This window comes from Halichoerus grypus, chromosome X (genome assembly GCF_964656455.1).
Source record: "Halichoerus grypus chromosome X, mHalGry1.hap1.1, whole genome shotgun sequence".
Classification (NCBI taxonomy): Eukaryota; Metazoa; Chordata; class Mammalia; order Carnivora; family Phocidae; genus Halichoerus; species Halichoerus grypus.
Window position 1 is genome coordinate 27343753 of NC_135727.1, and position 16880 is coordinate 27360632.

General features: G+C 37.6%; 1 protein-coding gene across 16 annotated transcripts in view; it reads left to right on the forward strand.

Annotated features, from left to right (window-relative positions):
* The window catches only part of THOC2 (THO complex subunit 2), a 116109-nt gene that overhangs the window by 36321 nt on the left and 62908 nt on the right, over positions 1–16880 (forward strand). For all 16 annotated transcript variants that reach the window (XM_078064429.1, XM_078064434.1, XM_078064438.1 and 13 more), the window contains one exon: positions 7874–8040. In XM_078064429.1, the coding sequence (XP_077920555.1) occupies positions 7874–8040 (167 nt within the window). The remainder of the gene's footprint in view (positions 1–7873; positions 8041–16880) is intronic.

Below are 16880 nucleotides of genomic sequence, written 5' to 3' on the forward strand. Positions count from 1 at the left end.
AAATAAATAAAATCTTTAAAAAAAAAAAAAAAATTTATGCTATGTAAGCTCCTCAGTTGTTTTTGTTTCTATTTTATCTGTTGACACTTCTCATCTGTCCTTGTTTCTTCTAATTTTTGTCCTTGTGGGTTTATACCTTTTTAGTCCTTTGTTTTAGGAACATTTCAAAGAGGGATTTTCTTGAAGTTATGCTTTTATCTAACTGGGAAAATACACACTACTTTCTTATCTTGAACGTGGCTCTCCTATAGAACAGGTTATGTTACTGTCTCTGAAGAACAATGTGGTAGTTACAACTGCAAGCTCATGATATACATGGATATTCCATGAATATAAAGAATTTGATTTCTTGGGCTAAACCCCTATTCTAGTCTATCATGTGGACTCCCAAGCACACTAGGCCCGAAGCACTCACATGTAACCTCTCCAGTATAGCCTTCCCTGGCCATCCCCCTCAATACTCCCTTTCATTCACTATGTTTTCTTCTGAGCACTTATCGCCATTTAACATGAGCTGCAATTTATTCTCTACCCACCCTGGAATGTAAGCTTCATGAAAATAGTGGTTTTTGTTTTGTTTAGTACCTCTAACTTCAGTGCCTGGTATGTAGGTGCCAAATAAATACTTGTTGAAAAATGAATGAAAATTCTCTCATTCTTGTAGAGTTTATAGTGATTCTTAGCATCTTTCCCTTGACGTGGAGGATTTTAGTAAGCTCATCTCCCTGACTCAAGTGTTTGTTTCTTTCTGGCTTGCTGAGTCTGTCCTCTCCCCCATTGTCTGAGAAAGGAATTTTTTATTGACATGAAAATTGAGGTTAAGACTCCAATTCCAATGAGTACTCTTTCAGTGTTAAAATTTATTGGATTTCCCCTCAATGCAGACTCCACGCAGGCCTTGTCTCATCTGGCCAGAGCAGTTCACTGACACAGCATCTTATTTTCATGGCATCTTTGGACGAGTTTCCCCTTGCTTATTCCCATCGTTTTCTCTGTAGGAGCAGTCTGGACATAATACCTCCTACAAAGCTATCTCAGGCCTGATCTCCTTCACTAGCCATTGGCAGAACTGATACCTCCACCTAGTTTGGGAGGTATGCATTTAAATGCACTTATATTTCAGGGCACTTGGTCTGATCAGGAGAAATCCTTATTTATCATCCTTTAATTAAAAGCTAGTCATTTGCTCCCTAAAAGATTCTGGCACATCAAAATGTTTATATCCTAAAGATAATAAACAAGGTTTATATCCTGTTAGATAGGGACTGTTTACTGCATGAGTAAGCAAAGGAGGAGAATCATATGAGTCCGCATGGTGGTTGTGATCTCAAGTCTGACAGTAAATTTGAAAAACTTATTAAATGGGAAAGAATAGTGATTAGTAGGCTCTTTAGCTACTAAATCATAGACCCCACTCAAATGAACCCTGCATCAAGATGGCAAAAGGCATCATTTAGAAATTCAAGGAAAGATATCAGAGATGGACACTTTTGATTATTGAGCTAAACTATAACTCTTCTGAATGCCCTTCAAAAAAAGTAATAGGTATTCCTTTTCTTTCTTTTAAATTAGGAGTCAGCAGATTTTTTCTCTAAAGGGTGAGGTAGTAAATATTTATTTGCTTTGTGGGCCATATGGTCTCTGTTGCAACTACTCAACTCTGCCGATGTAGTTTGAAAGTAACCATAGACAATATGTAAATAAATGTGTTCTAGTACAACTTTATTTACAGAAACCGAATGGATTTGACCCACAGGCCACACTCTGCTGGTTTCTGCTCTAAATCAAAAGTTCTGGCTAAAAATTAGTCATGGAGCTAGCTAACTTGAGTTTAGTTTTAGGAAGTGGAAATGGTTCTTCCTGGTTTTGGGTTTAGTGGTCTAGGATCTTTTTGGCCTAGGCTCTAACCCTGTGCTACTCACCCAGAACCAGAGCCCTCTTCACCAAACCTCAGGACCTTAATTTGTTGCCTGGTGTCCAAGTTTCTAGATTTGGCTGGGGGTGGGGAAAGGTAGGGTGAGAATCTCTGCACCTTCAGTCTCACAAGTTCTCTTGGTTGCTTGGCAAGTAACCTGAGAAACATTAAAAACAAAATAAGACCCCAAGCCAAATGATTCTTGGGCATATTATGGGACATTTAACCATTTTTTAAAAAAGATTTTGTTTATTTGTCAGAGAGCGAGCGAGCGAGAGAGAGCACAAGCAGGGGGAGTGGCAGGCGGAGGGAGAAGCAGGCTTCCTGCTGAGCAAGGAGCCTGATGCGGGACTCGATCCCAGGACCCTGGGATCATGACCTGAGCCAAAGACAGACGCCCAACTGACTGAGCCACCCAGGCGCCCTTTTTTTTTTTTTTAATTTAATTTAATTTAATTAATTTATTTTTTTAAAGATTTTATTTATTTATTTGACAGAGAGAAGTGAGACAGCAAGAGAGGGAACACAAGCAGGGGGAGTGGGAGAGGGAGAAGCAGGCTCTCCTCTGAGCAGGGAGCCTGAGCGGGGCTCGATCCCAGGACCCTGGGATCATGACCTGAGCCAAAGGCAGACGCTTAACGACTGAGCCACCCAGGCACCCCCCCCCCCTTTTTTTAAAGATTTTATTTACATTTAACCATTTTGACTAAGTTACCTTGAGTATACTTAGTATTTTATTTTTGGACCAATCTGGATATAAGGGCCATTCAGCCTAGAAGCATCTTATCTTTGTGTCAGCTGTCTGCTATCTCTTGGAAAGGGAAGCCAGTTGACTACCTCCTTTGTGTTTTTGCTTTATTGAAGTTTCTTTACTGTATACTAGTTACAGAGTTTTTTTCTGCTATGAAAAAGATGACAGCAATTGGTGTTCTCAAGCATAGATTTTTTCCTTAAAATTATACTTTTATTTTGTTAGGTGCATTTCTCTGCATCTTGGTTCTCTGGTTCTTTCCTTGAGATGCATAGTTTTTTTGCAAATACTATTTCTTAGAAATAATCTAGCATAGGTTTTTATTAGCCTGTTTTAGTCCATTTGGACTGCTATAACAAGTTACCACACAAATGAATGAAGTTTATACTAGGCTTGGAGAAATGAACAGTGCTGTGAGAAACCTCCAAGAACTCTTAGAATTAGATAGTTCATCTTCATTGTGTGTGTTGGTGAACACAGTTGGAAAATTGTGTAGGCTGATTAATGAGGATGTGAATGAACAGGTTATGCAGGTATTGGGACCTGAAGACCTCCAAAGCATTATCAACAAACTGGAAGAACAGGAGGAATTTTTCCCAGCATTTCAGGCATTTACTAATAATCTACTTGAAATCTTAGAAATTGATGACTTGGATGCCATTGTACCTGCAGTAAAGAAATTAAAAATACTTTCATACTATAACAAGTTACCACAGACTGGGTGGCTTATAAACAACAGAAATGTATCTCTCACAGTTCTGGAGGCTGGAAGTCCAAAATCAGGGTGCCAACATGGTTGGGTTCTTGGTGAAAGCTTCCTGAATTTTTGCTGTATCCTCACATGGTGAAAGGGGCAGAGGAGCTCTCTTTTTTAAGGGCATTAAGCTCATTCGTGAGAGCTCTGCTCTTGTGACCTAATCACCTCTCAAAGGCCCCACCTCCTAAATACCATCACATTGGGGATTAGAATTTCCATATAACAGTTTTTGGTGGGGGGGGGGGCACAAGCATTCAGATTACATCATAGCCTGTTTCTAAAGTAATTCTAGATGCCAGATTATGTTCTTTTGTTCAACACATGGTTTTTCTCTGTCTCATAAGGTCCTTTCTGTCCGGAACATGATGATTGAAGCTATTCTGTTTTCTTGTCTGAAGTGTGTGGGTTGGACATCTCTCCCAGTCATGTTTACAATATTACCTTGGGATTTTTTTTTTCTGTTAGGAATCTCCATTTGGCATATTCCTCCAACAGCCATTGTCAGTTTAATCAATATTTTTTTTGCCTCTAGTCACAATCGCTTGCTCTAATAATGACTAGTGTCATCCTGTCTATCTTTGGGAAAACTTCAGTTACTTCTTCAGCGCATTTCTAAAAAGACGTCATCCAAAAGGTGTGAACTCTCTTTTAGGCATTTTATTAATCTCCCTATCACAGGCACCTGGCACGTATCAGGTGGTTATTTAATGTTTATTTAAATGAAGGAATGCATCCATGGCCATTACAGCTCTACCACTTTTTTATTTTTCTACTTGTTCCCTTCCAATATGGTTCCCTGTTTATTCCTCAGAAGACATAAAGGCATTATATGTGTGTATATATCCTTAATGTAGCTACACCAGCTATATAATGCCTAGTTGGGGAGCTAGGCTTATGATCTCTTTCAAGATCACATGACTGTTGATGTTTGGGCTAGACAAAAGCCTTTCTAAGATGGTTGAGCACAAGAGTGCCTATGTTCTACCGACAGCTGCCATTAGAAAAAAAAAATTATTTTGGACATTCCAAGCTTACTGATTGTTACTAGAGTCTTATTCTATATGAAATAGCTTAACTGTTACCTAGCAGATCTTTAAGGTTTTAAAAATCATTTTCTAAATACATGGTTTGGTTACTTTTTCCATCTTATGGAGCAAAGGTCATTCTAGTTGGTTGCACTAAACTTGAGACACTTAATAGAAAATTCATAAGCCAGTTTTTCTTTTGTGAAAGATGCAAAGGTTGATATCTGTTATAAATAAAGGTACATATCTTCTCTTTTAGATTACTGCCTCATATTGCATCTAGAAAGAAACTGGTAGTTAGTCGACAGTACGGATCACTGATAGAATAGCCTTGATGCAGTAATACTGTTAAAAAACATAATGAAGGTGGCTCACACTGTAGCACATTGAAAATACAAATTTTAGGGGCGCCTGGGTGGCTCAGTTTGTTAAGCATCTGCCTTCAGCTTCGGTCATTATCCTGAAGTCCTGGCATCGAGCCCCGCATTGGGGTCCCTGCTCAGCGGGGGAGTCTGCTTTTCCCCCGCCGTTACCCTGCTCGTGCTCTCTCTCTCTCACACACTCTCTCTCCTAAATAAATAAAATCTTAAAAAAAACCACAAAACTTTAAAGCAATGTGATTCATGAAGCACAGCATTCCCATGTAACATGTTCTAGTTGTAGCTTGATGGGTAATTATAAACCAGCAATTTTTTCAAAATTATATTTAATGTATCTTTTGTCATCTCTGATAGAGTATTTTTATTTGGTGATTGGATTTTTATATTTAGTAAATTAGCAGTTATAAGGCTAGAGAATTTGCTAGGTCTTACTTTCACAATCTTTACTGTCAGTGTTAGAACAGTTTGGAGGCATTTTTTTCAGTTTTATTGAGGCATACTTGGCATAAATAAACTGCATATTTAAAGTGTACAGTTTGAGTTATAACATGTATGCATCTGTGAAAACATCACAGCAATCTAGATAATGCACATTTACCACTACCCCCTTCCCCCAAATTTCTTCTTGCCCCTTTGTGTTTCATCCTCCTTCACTCTGTTTCCCCCTCTCCAGGTAACCACTGGTTGTTTTCTGTCACTATAGATTAGTTTGCATTTTTGAGAATTTTTTTAATAAATGGAATCATATAGTGAGTATTTTTTTTTGGTCTGGCTTTTTTCATTCAGCATAATTATTTTGTGATTCATCCACGTTTTTGCTTGTATTATTCTTGTTATTTCTGAGTAGTAGTCTACTGTATATATGACAGTTATACTGTACTACAGTTTGTCCATTTACATGCTGATAGACATTTGAGAGGGTACTATTATAAATAAAGCTGTTATAAGAAAATAAATAAAGCTGTTATCAAAGACATTTGTACAAGTCTTTGTATGAACATAGACATTTATTTCTCTTGGGTAAATACTTAAGAATGAAATGGCTGGGTCATAGGGTAGTTGTAAGTTTAATTTTTAAGGAAATTGCCAGTTTTACAAAGTAGTTGTGCCATTTTGCATTTTATATTTCCACCAACAGCCTTTAAAAATTCCATTTGCTATTCTGGAGTGACTTTTACATTCATAGGCTACTTTTGGAGGGTACAGAGAGAGACAAAAATATTTAGAAGTTTTTTTCTCAGAACTTTAGGTAAATATTTCCTTGGAGAATTTATGAAAATCTGGAGCTCTTTTCAGTGAGACATAATCACTGTGTTAGTCTTTTTTCCCTTTAGTATGAGAAATAGAAGAAAATGTATTCTTAACTTTGGATTTCATAAAACGAGGAAAGAAATACTTTTTATATTTGGAGAGTTTGGTTTTCCAAGTGATTGCTAAGATACTGTGAATCAGATATTAGTTTTATAGCATTCAATGTAACTAAGTGTGGAGTTAATAAAAGTAACTCTGGAAATCTCTTATAATAGGTTATATAAGAATTTTCTTTGAAAAATCTCTTAAGTCATCTATAAAATACAGTGTTCAGAACTAAGATTTCTAAGTTCAACACAGTTGTTTTTTCTTCCTCCAGCATTAGAAGAAAGGAATATTTATTTATTTGCCCCAATGAAGTGGTTAGCTTGCATGGAGGCGCTATGTCTAATGAAAACTATGTAATTTAAAATTCTAGAATTCCATTCAGCTTGATGTGCAAGGCATATGGGAATTGATATAAACTGAGGAAACAGTAGATTGATATTTCGTGCTCACTCTGGGTCATAAGCATATGTTTTATTGAGAGGAATGGTGGGTGGAACCTCCTGTATTGTTTAAATTTATTTCTTTCACTTATTTTTTTTTTAAAGATTCTATTTATTTGAGAGAGAGCATGAGAGAGAGAGAGAGAGAGAGAGAGCGCATGAGGGGGGGGAGGGTCAGAGGGAGAAGTGCTGAGCAGGGAGCCCCGTGCGGGACTCGATCCTGGGACTTCAGGATCATGACCTGAGCTGAAAGCAGTCACCCAACCAACTGAGCCACCCAGGCGCCCCTCTTTCACTTTTTTTGTTTTGTGCAAATTCTCATAAATTAAATGCACATATGATAGGACTGCACTATAATATATGGTAACAGGTGAAGCTGGATGCAAATGGAATTAATAATGTATTAAGAATAGGGTCGCTGGTAGGAATGTCTACTAAATCTGTGTCCATTGGCCCTCTTTAGCTTTACCTCATGAGATTAGCAAGGATAAGTAGCCATCGGCGCCTATTCAGTGCTGCTTTTCCTTTCTTTTCTGGCTCTGCCTAGATCGTTTTCCTCCTCTCTTTGCTTGTGTTATCTACGCTCTTTGGTTATGTCCCCAACTCCTTGGTGTTCTTTCATCTCTTCAGTATCAGTAGTATACTTGTTTTCTCCTTAGAATGCTGCCAAAAACCATAGATATAAGTCAGTGGTGCGGTTTATATTTTATAGTTTTGTTGTGTATGTAAGATAAACTAAGAAATTATTCTAAAAATGATGTTCTGCTTTTATGAACCTGAACTTTTAATTGTTTACCAACATTCCAAATGCTTCTTGAAATACTAAAGAAAACCCTTTAGTTGCCTAACTTGTAAATGCATTTTTGATTGTCATATTTTCCTGAGAATTAAAAATGTGGATCTCTTTAACTAGCCTGAGTAATCAAGACCTGAGACAGTGTGGCATAGAAGAAAGTTTACTTGTCTGTGTGTCGCAGGTCCTGGGCTCCAGCCCCAGTTCTGTCATTAACCCACTTTGTAATCCTGGGCAAGTCATATTTCTCATCTGTAAAATATGGGGAGTGGACTTGATCATCTTGAAAATTATAAAGATTATCCTCTGATGCAGGGGAAGCAAACTTGTAAAAGAAGTTGTTTTTAAAAACATTTTATCTTGTTATATAAGTTGTCCCTGAAAATTAATGGTTTAATTATTAGAAATGATGTATAATCACTTTTGAATTTGTGTGTATCTCATCTGTTGCAGGATGCTTTAATCTGGATCCCAATAGAGTTTTGGATGTCATTTTAGAAGTGTTTGAATGCAGGCCAGAACATGATGACTTCTTTATATCTTTATTAGAATCTTACATGAGTATGTGTGAACCGCAAACACTGTGTCATATTCTTGGGTTCAAATTCAAGTTTTACCAGGTAAAAAAAAAAAATGTGTGTGTGTGTGTATGTGTGTGTGTGTGTGTATACACAGACATCGATAAATCTCATGGTTTTATATGTATAACTTAATTTGAATTTTATTTGTAAATGATTGGTTTCAGCTCAGCCATTCTAGCAAAGCAGGTAGATAAATGGATAGCTAACAATGCCATATGATAAGTACTATATTAGTAGTATGAATGGTGTGATGTGAAAGCCTAGAGCAAAGCATAATAAATTTTTGCCTTGGGAGAGATGGAATCAGAGAAGACTTTATAGATACAACTCTTTTTTAACCCAGTCCTTGAAGGATGAGTAGGAGTTTGTTGAGAGTTGTTTTTCGAAATAAACTGAGTGAAGACATGGCAGTATGAATGTATATAACCGATTGAAGAAATGGTACATAGTCTGATGTGGCTGGATTGTAAGATATAGGGAAAAGAAAGAACAAGAAGTGAAGTTGGAAAGGTAGGCACACTTTAGATTGTCAAAGGTACTGTGTTGAGTTAGAATTTTATTATATAGGCAATGACCATAGGAATTTTTTTATGGATGTGGATAAATTCTTGAGGCATATTTTACATTACTTTTCACTTAAATCACTATAATAATTATCTAGCAAGTCTGCCTCTATTTCTCTTTCAGTCTGTCTTTCATATTATTACTACTGTTATATTTTAAAAGAAATCAAATTGACCACTGCTCAAAAACCTTTGCAGGATAAAATTCAAACTTCTAAACATGGCAGAAAAGGCTCTTCACAATCTAGCCCCATTCTTTCTTTCCAGCCTCATATTTAGTGGTTTTCCCCCCTCAAATCTAATATTCTAGTCCTATTAAATTACTAGCCATTTCCTAAATTTAGGTATAGACATTAGTATATATAGACCTTTATTTATATGCAGTTCCTTATAACTAGAAAACTCTTCTTACTCAACCCTCTCACCTGTCTTTTCCTCATCTTGAGGACTCCTGTTTATTCTTTAAGATCAAGTGCTACTTGCTCTGTAAAGTCTTGCTGTCACTTCACCCAGGTGGAATTAGTTATTTCTTAATCTCTGTTCTCATAAAACTTGACACAGACTTCTAGCACTTATCAGGTTATATTAGCATAAACTGTATCTGTGTCCCTTGTCAGATTGTGAGCCATTTAGGGTGGGGTCTATATTTTAATAATTTCTCTGGATTAATTTACTGCTTAGCCTATAGTAAATGCTCACTAATTGTAAATGAGTGATCTATGTTTTTAGGAAGATAACTTTCATGATAGCATGGAGGATTTTAATGTAATAAGGCCTCTATTGTCCATCCTTTTGGTATAGCTTTCCTAATTTGTCTACCTGCCTGGGATACTTAGTCAAGAAATACTCATTTATGGAATGTTTATGATATGCTCTTGCTTTGCTAGGCACTGAGGATACTCTGGTAAAGAGGGTCTTTTCCTGTCCTCTGGAGCTCAAATTCAGGATAGTAAGACGATTTCTTTTAGTATTCTCAAATGATAACACCACCTACTGCCTCTGCTTATCTTTTATTTTCCATTTTCTGGGATGCTCCAGAAGAGAAATCAGATCAGAACTTCATATAGCATTTTGATACCAAACAAGACACATGGCAGGGTTTTTAGGCAAGAGTACTTCATCTTTGTTCAAAAATTAGTGATGGCAACTTTCCCCATTCCTACCAGCAGCCAGGGAGTCCACTTTTAGTACAAGGAAGAGAAGTTGAAGTATTTATCACATCTTAAGAGGTACCATGATTGCTTTGAGTTTGAGAACATGAAGCCAATCGCTAAAGTGACAGGGTAGCTGAAATTTAACTTGGGCTTAATTAATTAGAATATAGGTTACAGCTTTGGAGACTGTAGGTTTCAGAGTATATTACAGTGAATAATGATGACCTACTGCATAACATCAAGTATTATTAGTTGAATGTGAGTTTTAGAATTTAGAAATTTTTATATGAAAATATTCCTCATAATGGTAACACTTTTGAGCTGAATTAAAATATCCCTGGGGGGTTGACAGTGTTGGAATAATCTTTTTTTTAATTTTAATTTTTTTTTAAAGATTTTTATTTATTTATTTGACAGAGACACAGCGAGAGAGGGAACATAAGCAGGGGGAGTGGGAGAGGGAGAAGCAGACTCCCCGCCGAGCAGGAAGCCCGATGCGGGGCTCGATCCCAGGACCCTGGGATCATGACCTGAGCCGAAGGCAGATGCTTAACGACTGAGCCACCCAGGCGCCCCATGGAATAATCTTTTTTTTTAAATAGATGATGGGCCCTTTTCTTATATAAGAAATACCCAGCAAGGAACATTTGATTTAGAAATAATCTATTATTGGAAAGAGTAACCCTTATATTGCTCTGTGTAACACCATTCCTTTGTTTCTATTGCCTGAGCTATCTTGTACAAATCTGTAGTCTTAAGGACCACTGAGGTTAGAGGAAAAAATGTCAAAGATTTTCGATAATTTGTGGTCTGAGAGGTAAAATAAGGACAACCATGAAAGTGAAGAGGTGCTTAGGGCATGTAAGCCTGGGAATTGGCTCCTAGGCATACATGGTCACCCTTGTGTATTGGTCCCTTGCCTTACTCCACCCTCCCCTCTTCTTATCATTATCTGAAGATGTTCATTCCCCTTGCCCACAACCCGTATTTTCACCAGTTGGGACTTATTTGGATGAACAGACTTTTTTTTTTCCCTTAGTGCTAGGACTTCTAGACAAAGCTGATTATTTATGCCATGAAGTCAGTGAGAGTGATTTTATCCTAGTTTCAACCTGGGATCAGCTATACTGGATGTTTTGACTTGGAAGGGTGGCAGGGGATGTAGGCAGTTTGAGAGCACACTTTGGAAAATTTGGCAGGCACGTCTGCTTGATTCTCCTAACAGGGATGGCTATGATAGAGGGCTTAGGGACAGCATGAGGATTAGCACAAAGGACAGAAGGAAAGGAGTACTAGGAAGTGTGAGGGAACCAAAAGATAAACTTGGCTGGAGTTGTCTTGCCACAGGAAAGAGGAAAGAGATGATGACTCTCACCCATATCACAGCCCTTTAATTTCTGGATTCAGAACACAACAGTAGTAATAGTGGTATCATGGCTAGGCATTATTATAACTTAAATTCACTCACTTAAGAGATGTTGATTGGGGGCACCTGGTGGCTCAGTCAGTTAAGTGTCCAACTCTTGATCTCAGCTCAGGTCTTGATCTCAGGGTCATGAGTTCAAGCCCTGCATTGTGCTCCATGCTGGGCGTGGAGCCTGCTTAAAAAAAAAAAAAATATTGATCAGTGGGGCACCTGGCTGGCATGGTTGGTGGAGCACAAGACTCTTGATTTCAAGGTTGTGAGTTTGAGCCCTACATTGGGTATAGAGATTACTTAAAAAAAAAAAAAATTGGAAAAAAAATATTTGATTGGGCACTTCTTATGTGCCAGGTAGTGTTCTAGGTGCTGGGGCTACATCTGTAAGCAAATAGAAATTCTTGCCTTCATGATGCTTATATTTGAGGTAAATTATATGGTATGTTAGAAGGTGATCAATGAGATGGGGCAAAAAAAAGTATAGAGCAGGGTAAGGAAGAGTGGGAGTGCTGGAGTGGTAGGTTGCAATTTTACATAGAACAGTGAGAGTATACCTCACTGAAAAAATAGATATAAGCAATGAAATGAAGGATGTGAGGTTTAAACTGTGCAGATATCTGGGGAAGAGGCTCTAGGCAAAGGCCTTAAGGTGTGAGCATGCCTGATGTGTTGGAGAACAACAAGGAGACCAGTGTGGCTGGATCAGACTGATTGGGAGAGTGGTAGGAGATGAGGTCAGAGCTGAGAGACCACATCACATAGAGCTAGTGCTGCAAGATTTTTGGCTTTGATACTGGGTGAAGCTATTGGAGGATTTTGAGTAGGAGAGTGATGTGATCGGACTTAGTTCTTTCATTTTGTTTCTCTTTTATGTTTTCATTTTATTATGAACATTTTCAAACATATAGAAAAGAGTGAATAGTGTAATCCCATCACCTAGAAGTAAGTTTATTAACATGTTGGTATACTTTTTTGGAAATATTAATTTATATTACAGATATCATTTACTCCTAAATACGCTAATTGGTACTTTTTAAAAGTAAGGACTTTTTCTATATAACCATCATACCAGTTTTATATCTTACTAGATTGCTATTCTATAACAAACTCTGACCATATTCAGATTTCCCAAATTGTCTCCCAAGTACATTTTATAACTGTTTTGTTCAAACAGTGATCCAGTCAGAGGCCATGTGTTTTATTTGTTAGGGTTCTTCAGTCTCTTAATTCAGAATAGTGTCCCCTCTCATTCCTTAATGGCATCGACTTGTTGAAGACACCATTACCATAGAAGACTACATTATTCTTCCAAGCATTAGATTTATCTGATTGCTTTTTCATGGTTGGTTAAATTTGTTCTTTGTCCCCAGTCTGTCTTATGTACTTAGAGTTAGGTCTCAGAGCTTGACTATGTTCAGGTAAAATATTTAATTGCAAAAGACTTCACAGATTGTGCTTTATGTTTCATATCACGTAACATCTCATGCCTGTCTGACTTTTAATGTTCCAGTAAGTTGATGACAGTCTAATCCCTCCATTCAACAGTGACATTTCCCCCCATTTTAATAGGAAGTTACCTGTATGTTGATACTTTGGCACCTTGTGAATATCCAGTTTTTCATTAACCTTACATTAAGTGGCTTAGAATACATGAATGATCCTTGCCTGAGTCAGTTATTTCCTTAGGTGTTCCAAATTGTTGATTTACTGATGTTATCATGCTTTCCACATTTATTAGCTATCATTTCTCTGTAAAGAAGAGTTGTCCCTTATTAACTTGGGTTGCTTGGTTACATTGAAATACAGTTCCTACTGGAAAGGCAGGATGAATGCTTCATTCCCCACCCCCCCCCATTAATTACTAGCTATCAGAGTAAAGGTGACATGAGCAGTATGTGTGTATGTGAGAGAGAGAGAGATAAGAGAGACAGAAGACATCGTGTACATGTGTATTTTGACTTAGGTTATCAAAGAATCGATATTGTTAAGGTAGCAGTGGAAGTTGATGAGCTTCTGAGTATATTTTGAAGGTAGAGCCAATAGTATTCGTTGATTGATTAGATACAGAGTGTGAGAGAGTAGAGTTAGGGTTATTTCTAACCTTTTTTTTGGACTGAGCAGCAAAAAGGATGGTGTTATTATCAACTGAGATAGAGTAAATTTCAGGTGGAATGGGTTTGGTGTACTGGGGGTAGAAATCAGGAATTTCAGTTTTGCGTATGTTAAGTTTGAGATGTCTTAGATATCCAAGTGAGATGTTGAGTAAATAACTGGATGTATAGATCTGGTAATCAGAAAGGACTGGGTTAGAAATAGAAATACAGATGTCAGAAACATGTAGGTGATATTTAAAGTTGTGATACTAACTGAAATCACCAAGAGTTGGATATAGAGAGACAAGAGAAGAGAACCAAGGGCTGAGCCTTGGCACTCCAATGTTAAAGGGCCTGGAGAAGAGGAGGAATCAGCAAATGAGATACAGAAGTAATGTATAAGGTAAGAGGAAAAAAAAGAATATAGCATCTTGGAAGCTAAATGGAAGAAGGAATGATGAACTTTGTTAAATGCCTCTGATAGGTCATTTAAGATGAGGACTAAAATTTGGTCATTGGCTTTATCATCAGGGAGGGCAAAACTAGCCATTTTGGTAAAGTTGGGGTGGTGTTAAGAGAATGGGGAGAGTAGGTTGGAAATAGAGTAGACAGCTCTAAAGCAGTTGTTACAAAGAGTCACAAAGGTAGCTGGCAGGGGAAGTGAGCTCAAGAGAGATTATTTTTTGAAGAGGGAGAGAGAACATATTTTTATGCTCATGGGAATGATTGAGTAGAAAGGAAGAAAACTGGTGATGTAGGAGAGAGTTATTGGAGTAATGTTCTTGGATAGAGAGAATGGAGTTTATGGCATAAGTAGATGGATTGACTTTAAATGGGAGCATAGAGAGTTCATCTAGAATAATAGTTGGAAAGGTAGCAGCATATGTAGGTACAGTTGTTGGTAGGTGGATGGATGTGATGGTGAGAGTTTGTAGAAATTTTGATTGCTCCAGTTTTCTTGCCAAAATAGAAAATACGGTCATCAGCTGAGAGAGGAGGTATTGGAGGTTAGGAGAGGTTAGTAAAGAAGGTAGGAAGTAGTTATATAGGAGAGTAGGAGAGTGAATGAATGAGAGAAATAGAGTATGACTGTCCGGCAGGATTAAGGATTCATTTGAGGGTAGATATGTGAAATCGACATTTTGGAGGGGTTGTAGGTATTGGTAATATTAAAGTTTAGGATATGGAGTGAATGGCTCAGATGGGGTAGAGGAGAAGATCTTTGGAAGAGAGGAGTTCCAGGAGCCAAGAGGTCAGGATGATGGAAGTATCACTTACATATATATGAAAATCTCCAACAATTAAAAAAGGATAGAGTTGGATGGAATGACAGTGAATCAGAACCTATAAGATCATTGCTAAATGAAGGGCAGTGACCCAGGAGTCCATAGGTGGCAACAGTAGGACATGAGTGAAAATGGCAGAGTAGGGAACTCCAGAGCTCTGTCCCTCCATAAAAGCAACTAATGAACTGGCAAAAACTGTCAATCAACTTTTACAGAATTCTGGAATTTAGTAAAAAACTTACAACAGTCAAGGAAAGGCTGGGTGAAGAAAGAAGCTGCTGCTTTGGGGAAGAGAGCACTGTGATGTTATAAATTGCCTCACACCCAGATCGATGATGGCCCTGAAGATAGAAGTCTGCACTCCTAGTGTAGATTGCTAATGCCAGAGGACATAAAGAATTGTGGGTTGCGATCTCTCTGTTCCCTGAAGGACTTGTGCAAGGGCCTGTTTTTGTTTTGCCTGATTAGGAGCATCTCCAGAGCTGGGGTGGCTTTTGCCAAAAGGATTCTAAGGCACAACTACTGGCTTTAGCAGCTTGGAGTGAGAGACAACGGTTAGACGAGCAATAGAGAGACTGAAAGCCTGGGAAAAAAGAAGGTTGATAAGGAGATAATACGGGGGAATAGCATGTACCAGGGAATTGGAACAAAAGGCCGTGCTTATGCCCAGAACTGGATACCTACTCAGAAAAGGACTGAGAAGATCCTAGGCTTTTTCCTCTGGCTGGCCTTCAGGCTCTGCACAAGCAGGAGGTGAAGACTTAAGACAGAATTGTAAATGACCTGGCCAAGTGTTGAAGCATGCCCAAACACAGAGCTAGTATGCAAAGACTGGGAGAGTGGTTTTTTTTCTTTTTTTTCTTCTTTTTATTTTTGGCTTCAGGCCTTTAAGAAAACTCAAAACATTAGCTAACCACTCCACTGACAGAACACAGATTTCAGTGACCGCACATGACAGTAATATAGACTTTACAAAAATGTCGCTAAACAGGCAAACAACAGTAACCCACAATAAGCATCAACAAACTCCAAAGATGGGGCAGAATTTGATTTTCAGAGTTGCCACATAATATTCAAAATATCTTGTTTTCAACAAGAGATAATGAGGTATGCAATGAAACATAGTATGGCTCATTCACAAGAAAAGAAAATAGAAACTATCCCTGAGCAAGCCCAGGTGATGGACTTATTAGATAATTTAAATCACCAGTCCTAAATATGCTTATGATCTATATAGGAAACCATGGGCAAAGAGCTAAAGGAGACCAGGCAGAATATCAAAAAAGGAATAGAAATTATGAACAAAGGAACCAAACATTCTGGAGTCAAAAAGTATGATAAATGAAAAATTCACTAGAGGGTTATAACAACAGATTTGAGAAGGCTGAAGAAACAGTCAGCCAACTTGATGAGCCAATTGAGGTTATCCAGTATGAGGAGCAGAAAGAGAAAAGAATGAAGAAAAATGAACAGAGTCTAAGAGACTATAGGACACCATCCAATATCAATATGTACATTAGACTCCCAGAAGCAGAGGGGAGAGAGAAAGGGACAGGACAAAAAAAAAAAAAATGGTTGAAAACTTCCCAAATTTGATGAAAGATATGGATCTACACATCTAAGAAGCTCCACAAACACTAAGTGGATAAACTCAAAGAGAGCCACACCAAGACACATTATACTCAGATTGTTGAAAGACAAAGAATTTTGAAAGCAAAACAGATGTGACCCATTGCATACAAAAGATCCTCAATAAGATTAACAGGTGATTTCTCTTCAGAAGGCAGTAGGATGGCATAAAGTGCTGAAAGAACAAAACTGTCAAAGAATTCTGTATCTAGTAAAACTATCCTTCAAAAATGGTAGTTTATGACATTCCAAGATAAACAGAAGTTGGGGGAATTTGTCGCTAGTAGACCTTAAAAGAACAAGAAATGCTAAAGAGAGTCCTTTGGGCTGAAATGAAAGGACACTAGACAATAACTTGAAGCCATATGAAGAAATAAAGAACACTGGTAAAGGTAACTACATAGGTAAATATAAAAGCCAACATTACTGTATTTTTTTGGTTTGTAGTTCCTTTTTTCTTACAAGATTTAAAAGACAAAGTAATAAAACAATAATTATAAATCTAATTGGCAAACAATGTAACAATATAAAAGGGGGAGGGATTGAGGTGTATAGGTATAGAGTTTTTATATACTATTGAAGCTAAATTGCTATTAGTTCAAACTAGATTATTATGTTTAAAATATCACTTGCAATACCCAAGGTAACCACTAGGAAAATAACTAAAAAAATAGAAAAGGAAAGAAGGGAATCAAAAGGGTACAAAAAAAAAAATCAAACACAAAAGAAGGCAC